At 42.6% G+C, this 7,028-nt stretch overlaps 1 protein-coding gene across 3 annotated transcripts; it reads right to left on the bottom strand.

Moving 5' to 3' along the window:
* Positions 1 to 1,456: 1,456 nt before the first annotated feature.
* Positions 1,457 to 4,961, bottom strand: SPO11-2 (sporulation 11-2). Of its 3 annotated transcripts, none has more exons than XM_048686001.2 (11): positions 4,810 to 4,961; positions 4,634 to 4,720; positions 4,377 to 4,506; positions 4,141 to 4,278; positions 3,955 to 4,043; positions 3,704 to 3,832; positions 3,529 to 3,623; positions 3,378 to 3,440; positions 3,082 to 3,158; positions 2,881 to 3,008; positions 1,457 to 2,296 (listed from the first exon to the last, which is right to left on the bottom strand). In XM_048686001.2, exons 1-11 carry the CDS (start codon positions 4,897 to 4,899, stop codon positions 2,225 to 2,227), a joined length of 1,098 nt encoding a protein of 365 aa, XP_048541958.1. In that variant the 5' UTR covers positions 4,900 to 4,961; the 3' UTR covers positions 1,457 to 2,224. The 3 variants fall into 3 exon arrangements, with proteins under 3 accessions (XP_048541958.1, XP_048541956.1, XP_048541957.1); XM_048685999.2 differs by having other exon boundaries at positions 1,457 to 2,167; XM_048686000.2 differs by having other exon boundaries at positions 1,457 to 2,167; positions 3,529 to 3,608.
* Between the last annotated feature and the right edge of the window lie 2,067 nt (positions 4,962 to 7,028).

The following is a 7,028-nucleotide window of genomic DNA, read 5'->3' as shown; positions in this document are numbered from 1 at the left end:
ACACATCAATCTTTCTCTTGTGTGCTCGTAAAATATGATAGACACATAGTAATGCCTGGATAAAAATATATCATAGAATGTTGATTCTAGTTTGGATATGAGTAATTCATAGTAAAATTGCTAATTCCATTATGAGACTAGTCTGGAAACAAAATCGACATTAAATCCAAGAAATAACTAGTAACGTGGAATCTCTAGTAACGACACCTAGACCCGTTACTATGAGATCACTAATTATTACCATCAAATTTGTATGGATCACGTTCAGACATTACTAGAAAAACAAACCTTATAGCTGCATTCGTATGTGCTACCATAATATGGCAGTGTTTTACTATCATAAAAACTTGCCTTGTGAAGCCTAATCCAGAGAAGCGCGTCGGTTGTTAGTAATTATGGTAGGTTGTTTACGATCAAACTCCCAGGGTGAGGGGCGCTCGCACAGGTGGTTCGACTGGTTTGCGGCGTGTAGAATAAGGTGTAGTACGCTCAGGCTTGCTTTAGCATATATATATATATATATATATATATATATATATATATATATATATATATATATATATATATAAAGTCGCGCTATTTGTCATCCTAGGTGAGGAATAATTATTCTTCACCCCCTCTATTTTACCATCAATACACCGTAATTTTACGTTCCGTAAGTTTTTTCTTATTCCCGACGCAAAAAGGACCGTAAGAAAATATATAATCGCCATAAAAAATATTTTATTTTATGTAAAATTACAAACGTAAAAACATAATCTAAAATACACATAAACTGTAAAAAAAATCGTCTTATGACCTATATTTTTATTTTCTTATGTCAAATTTTACATAGTGAATCAATAGGAATGTAACTATTTGAATTCCAAATGTAATTTAATTATGAAGTGATCGTAAAATTACCTAGGATGAAAAATAACTTATTGTACACCCTGGATGATGAATAGCATCACTATATATATATATATATATATATATATATGACTGTTCTACGAGAAACTTTATTTTTATATATGCATAACGTGTACAATATGTAGTATCGTAAAATACCAGCAAACGAAAAAGAATTAAATGGAAAACACAAAATAAAAAAAAATCATAAAATCAAAACCCTCCAAACATTTTAATACCGGTTGATGTTACCAACCGGTACTAAAGGTCTCCCCGTCCCGGCGCTGGCTCGTGCCATGTTGTGGCTCTTTAGCGGCGGTTCGTGCAAAACCGGTATTAAAGGGCACTAAAGGCCTTTACGAACAGGTGCTATAGCCCGGTTCTGCACTAGTGATAGTGAGCCGGCTCGGGTCCTTTTGACCCGATCAGAACGGCCAGCCCTAACGGCCGTGAGTGGCCACGCCGTCTGTCCCTAGCTGACATGGCCCTGACAGGTGGGCCAGGCGTGTCAGAACCACCATTACAACGTAAGGATTCAACAACTTGGTTTTTTAAACAACGAACCAAAAAAAGGTAGGTTTTAGGAGAATTAAAAAAGTGTCAGTTTTTCGGAATCCTACCCAAACTATGGTAGTTTTATGCTATCTACTCGCTAAATAACTTCTGTACACTTTTTTATTCCCCCTGTGATTTTTCTGACGGAAAAGGCAGGTGCCATGCCAGTGTCATGTTGATAGCCTATCATAATTTTCTGATGAATACTGATCGCCGTGGTGGCCTTCTCTTAAAAAAGTAAGGAAGTAAAGAATGATCAATGTCTGCAAGGTTTGGATGGCTAATTTTATGGGGAGAGTGCTGCCAGGGAGCGCAGAAGGCATACGCATACACCAGAAACTGAATTACCCTGACCGCCTGCTCACTTGCTAATTGCTATCGTTCCACTCTCGGAGGAACAACTTACACTATCCGCTTTGCTCTATGGATGTTTTTCAAAGTTCAGACCTCACCAGCCATCACGAGCCGTGCACGATCTCGCTCTCCAATTAACGGAGACACTTACACTGCCGTACCAGTAGCCTGGTCATCATGAGCCGTGCAGAAGAGAACAAGAAACGAGACAAGCAAGCAACGCTGCACTCTGTCAAATGTAGTCACCCTGCACAATCTTCCTGGCGATGAACTTCCCCAGGAAATCAAATCCATGGCAGTAGAGAGCTTCGATCTCAGCACGCGTGCCCGTCTTGACCATCCGCGTCAACTCTGCCCTGTGCGTGTCCTGCAGGCACAACACCAGCTTATAACTTCCCGGTATTGAAGTTGGAGGGGCAATGCATTAGGCGGTCTCCTTGGCGCTGTACTGGAATTCAGAGAAGAAACTACTCCCTCCGATCCATATTAATTGACCCTGGTTTAGTACAAAGTTAATCAGTAATTGACTCTTAACATTGCCAGATGGTCCATAACGCACATGAATAGTTTCGGAAGACTTGCAATAAGCGTACTGGTTTTGAGTTCAGGGTGATCAGTTGATTGCATATGGGGGCATATTTAAAGGAATTAAAACTTCTCGTAACAAGTGAAACTTGACCGAGAAGTCTGGTGCTGCACTGCTACCTCGTACAGTGATACTCGTGTCCATATGGAGTACATGCTTAACACTGCCATATATGACCCATACTCAGCCGTGGAATATACCCAGGGAAGATGCTCAGTGCATTTCAGAGCTCTTGATTTTGTGAGCCAATGTCATGATCAAATTTACCAAAACATATCGTTAGTCATGCATCTCTCAACCACGGCAGTCTTAGTAGAGCCAACAAGGTATCAGGTGGCTTCAAATATAAATGATGAAAATGTTATCTGTTGCCACATGAATACTCTGAAGGCTACGTAAAGAATTGCTGTGTATACCTTTTTGTTGTATTAAAATTGGACTTCTATATTTTTAACACACCACAGACTCTGAAAATTGAGAAATAGCAGACACACCTGCAGAAACTTAGATGACAGCAAGCTTTTGGCGATCTGCAAATCACGAGGTTTCAACTCCTGGAATGCACTCTGAGGGATAAGTTGCAGATCATCTCCTCTTAGTCCAAGCCATTTTACATTGCAAGCTGGAAGAAGAATATCATTAAAGTTGTTTTGAAAATATGGGTTTGATCAAGCTTTGATCATCCAAAGGAATACCGTATCTGTATGATTCCAAGCCCATTGATATGCTTCCATATTTGTAAGTACACAGTATAGAGAGCCCCGCAGGGTTCCTGAATTGAGAAGAAATCTAACTTTATCCAGAAAACAAACAACCAGAATATTATGCTCCCTCCGTCCCGAATTACTTGTCGCAGAAATGGATATATCTAGACGTATTTTTAGTTCTAGATACATCCATTTTTGCGACAAGTAATTCGGAATGGAGGGAGTACATATTAACATTAGAAAGTGCTTCCGTTCACAAAAGAAAGCATTAGAAAGGGCTTAACCAGTCCACTAATGCAAATATTGGCATATTTGGAAAAGTCTGGCTCAGTCGATGCAAGATAAACCTGTTTCAGAATATTTAAAGATAAGTTAGATCAGTACGAGTAACTAGTATAGTCAACAACATAAAGGAGTGTATTAGAGGTACAGAACCTTGTGGCGATATCAGGATATCCTTTTGCAGTGATGAGGATACATGGAATCTGATTATATAAGCGGTCTTCAGCCAGCCTCTGAAATATGGCATCCTTGTTCAAATAGGAGGGCTGTCAGCTGGAATTAAATCAAGTGGAATACAGCAATGCATTGTAAAGGGCAAAAACAGTACCTTCTCCACTAGAATGAGATAACGGGCATCTGAAGACAAATTTAATCTGCTCAATTGGTTCAGATCCCCAGTAATGGCATGCCCAGAAGGTCCAAGAATGGAACAATCAATGTGTTCTTCCTCCGGTTCCTAAGACGAAGACAAGGTTGAGGCTGTTGCAGTTTCATGAGGAGGCAAACAAGAGTTTTATTGATCCCCTTAACAGCAGCACATATTTGTATCAGACAAACCAGTTTTCAGCATACACACACATGCAACACAAGTCGTCCAATCAGAGCCCCTCTACTTGATGCCATGATTCCTAAACTCTGCCTTGTGCAACGGAGCAATGAAACAACATCTACACAAGACCAAAGTGCAAAATCTGAGTAAGCGACTATGGATATGTCACATGATGACGAAAAAGGAACAAAATGCAGTGTTTGGATTTTGAAGACCTTGGATAGTTTGATTGACATGACGCTGACAGCTGAAGTACTTGGGTGAGTCCGATAGTAGTTTGTAGAACAACTCCCGCTGGGTGACAAGCTTCCCTTCGCCCAAGATCTTGTAGCACATCTCCATGACTTTCCATACTATTAAAATTACACAACCATTTTATAGATGACTAAAAAGATGCGTCCAATCATGAAGAATGCATTCCTGACATACTGCAGAAATCAACAACAACAACCTCTGACGAATGCCTTGGCATCATTTTCTCTCATTAGTGACCTCTTGCAAAAGGCGTAGGACAGATAAACCGATGAAACATCGCTCAGCAAGCCGCTGCGCAGGCTGCAATTGGTGGACTTGCGGGAAATCTGTTGTGCCCACAACACTTAATCAGACAAGCACAATGCATTCATCACATGGATGAAACAGCCATGACTGCATTTATGAGGTGAGATGAGATAAGATGGAGGGTATGGGGTTTGTGGACCGGCGTACCAGGGGGAGGACAGAGATCGCCGGAGAAGAGGGAGACGAGAGCGCGGCGAGGAAATTGAGCACCGCCACCTCGATCCTTGCCCGAACCTATGGAGAGAAGCAAAGCATGTCGATTCGATCAGAGGCAGGGGCGGACGAGGGAAGTTGGGGCAAGAGTGGAGTGACGTATGACAGACCTCGGGCGGCGAGAGCATGTCGGCTGAGCAGAGGCGGCGGTCCGCACCGAAGAGCGAGGCCGCGGGCACGTCCGCCTCCGCCTCCGCCATCCGCCATCCGCACCGCACTTCCTTCCTCGGGGGGACGAAATGGCAGCCGGCCCTTAGAGGCTCTTTATGCTGTGATGGGCTGGGCTGGGCCCTAGTGAAGCATTTGGGGCCTCTTTGGCATCTCTGGCCCGACTCAAACCATGCTTTGCATGTACTCCCTCCGTTCTTAAATATTTGTCTTTCTAGACATTTCAAATGACTACTACATACGGATGTATGTAGACATATTTTAGAGTGTAGATTCACTCATTTTGCTCCGTATGTAGTCACTTGTTGAAATGCCTAGAAAGACAAGTATTTAGGAACGGAGGGAGTAGTTTGTTTGCATCCATTCCCTTTAGTGTGTTTGGTTGCCTATATGTTTGCTTGGTTACATACAACACAAGTGTTATGGTAACTTTTTGGTGGGTTTACCATCACACACACAACAACATAATAGTCACAACATAAACCATTAGCACATGATAAACCATAACCATACTTTGCCATACAGTACTAATAATCATGTTCATAAAAGTACTAACGTAATAGTACCACAAAGTCTTCAAACATGACTAACAAACCAGAGATATGATAGTATAGATAACACCCTAAGCACCCTCAACATCCATGTCAAATGCTTTGTGGTGCGGCTCGCACTTGGCCACCACCTCACCGTCCTCATTGATGAAGACGATCACCTTCAAGTTTGCAGGACTCACCAACTTGAAGGTGAAAAGGCACCCGATCCTGACGTCATTAGCTACATAGAAGCCGACCAAACCCTTATTAAGGTGAGCCTGCTGCTGATCATCCGGGCGGTGACCTTCCAGGTGCAGCCATTGTTCGTCGTGAGGGTGAACTCCGTTAGACAGGGATGAGGTGCTTACTGAAGATAGGGGGCATCTACAAGATACCCCAATTTCGGTGAAAAGACAATCTTTCATAAGTGCGTTGGGTTGGCACTCTCATGGCAACGACCATATTTCTTAACGCAAGAGCATCCAAGGCATAATAATTATATAGGCATTAGGTCCGTAACAAGTAGACCATTCAACTTACTAATGTCTACTACATTACTCCAACTCAAGACCGCTATCTAGCATGCATCTCAAAGTATTAAGTTCATACAAACAGAGTAAACGCATTAAGCAAGATGACATAGTGTAGACAAAATAAGATCAATCAATATGATCAAACCCCGTCATTTTATCCTTAGTAGCAAACATACAAATATGTGCCCTTATTCTTTCCGTCACTGGACAGGATCACCGCAAGATGGAACCTACTACAGAGCACCTCTCCTACTGAAGATAAATCAATCAAACTTGGCCAAAGTAGACCGATAGTTTGGAGATAAATACAAAGCTATAAAATTACACAATGACGACGACTCAAGAACTCAAAATATATCAATGAATAATTTGATCATAAACCCACAATTCATCGAATCCCAACAAACACATCGCAGAAGATTACACCGGATTGATCTCAGAGGAGATCATTGTATTAAAGATAAAAGAAAGAGAAAGCCATCTAGCTACTGCTATGGACCCGTAGGTCCTGATGGGGTCACCTACTACTGGTAGGCTCATGGGCCTGACATCTAAGGCCCACCTAGGGCCCCACACCATCATTGCGAGGTCCCTAGACCGCAAGCGCATTCAGATGCGCTTCCTTGGGAATCCACTTGGATACACCAACGACACTCGGACGTCTTCCCTCCAGTCGGCCACTCCAGCAGCACTCGAACAGAGGAGGCGTAGAGGCGACGTGGGAACCACAACGGTCGAGGGTCTTTACATTGGACATCAAGTGTAGTTATGATTGCCATTACTAGTAATTGTCGTAGTTATGCTCATTCCTCTCCCTTGTAACGTGGCATTAATGAGCCGAGGCGTACTCTATATAACCCTCTTCAGCTCCATGGCAAGGGTTTAGCACCCATTGTAATCATACACCCCAAGAGAAAACACAAGCCTCCGGGCACGAGACGTAGGGTTGTTACCTCTCCGAGAGGGGTCTGAACTCGCTAAATCAGAGTGATACACCTGCGTCGTAGCTAGGCTCCGCCCTTTGTTCGTACCACTAGTACTCATTGTCAGATCTTGTAGGAACTACTCACACATCATCATGGAGGCAACAAGGTC

Source organism: Triticum urartu, chromosome 7A, assembly GCF_056163025.1.
Source record: "Triticum urartu cultivar PI428250 chromosome 7A, HENAU_Tu73, whole genome shotgun sequence".
Classification (NCBI taxonomy): domain Eukaryota; kingdom Viridiplantae; phylum Streptophyta; class Magnoliopsida; order Poales; family Poaceae; genus Triticum; species Triticum urartu.
The sequence above is the reverse complement of the archived record's forward strand: the minus strand, read 5'-3'. Positions and strand labels throughout refer to the sequence as shown.

Coding starts and splice junctions, on each gene's coding strand:
- SPO11-2 (XM_048685999.2), bottom strand. CDS start 4,899: ATGGCGGAGGCGGAGGCGGACGTGCCCGCGGCCTCGCTCTTCGGTGCG. Junction 4,721..4,809: donor ACATGCTCTCGCCGCCCGAG/GTCTGTCATACG, acceptor TTCTCTCCATAG/GTTCGGGCAAGGATCGAGGT. Junction 4,507..4,633: donor CGATCTCTGTCCTCCCCCTG/GTACGCCGGTCC, acceptor TGGGCACAACAG/ATTTCCCGCAAGTCCACCAA.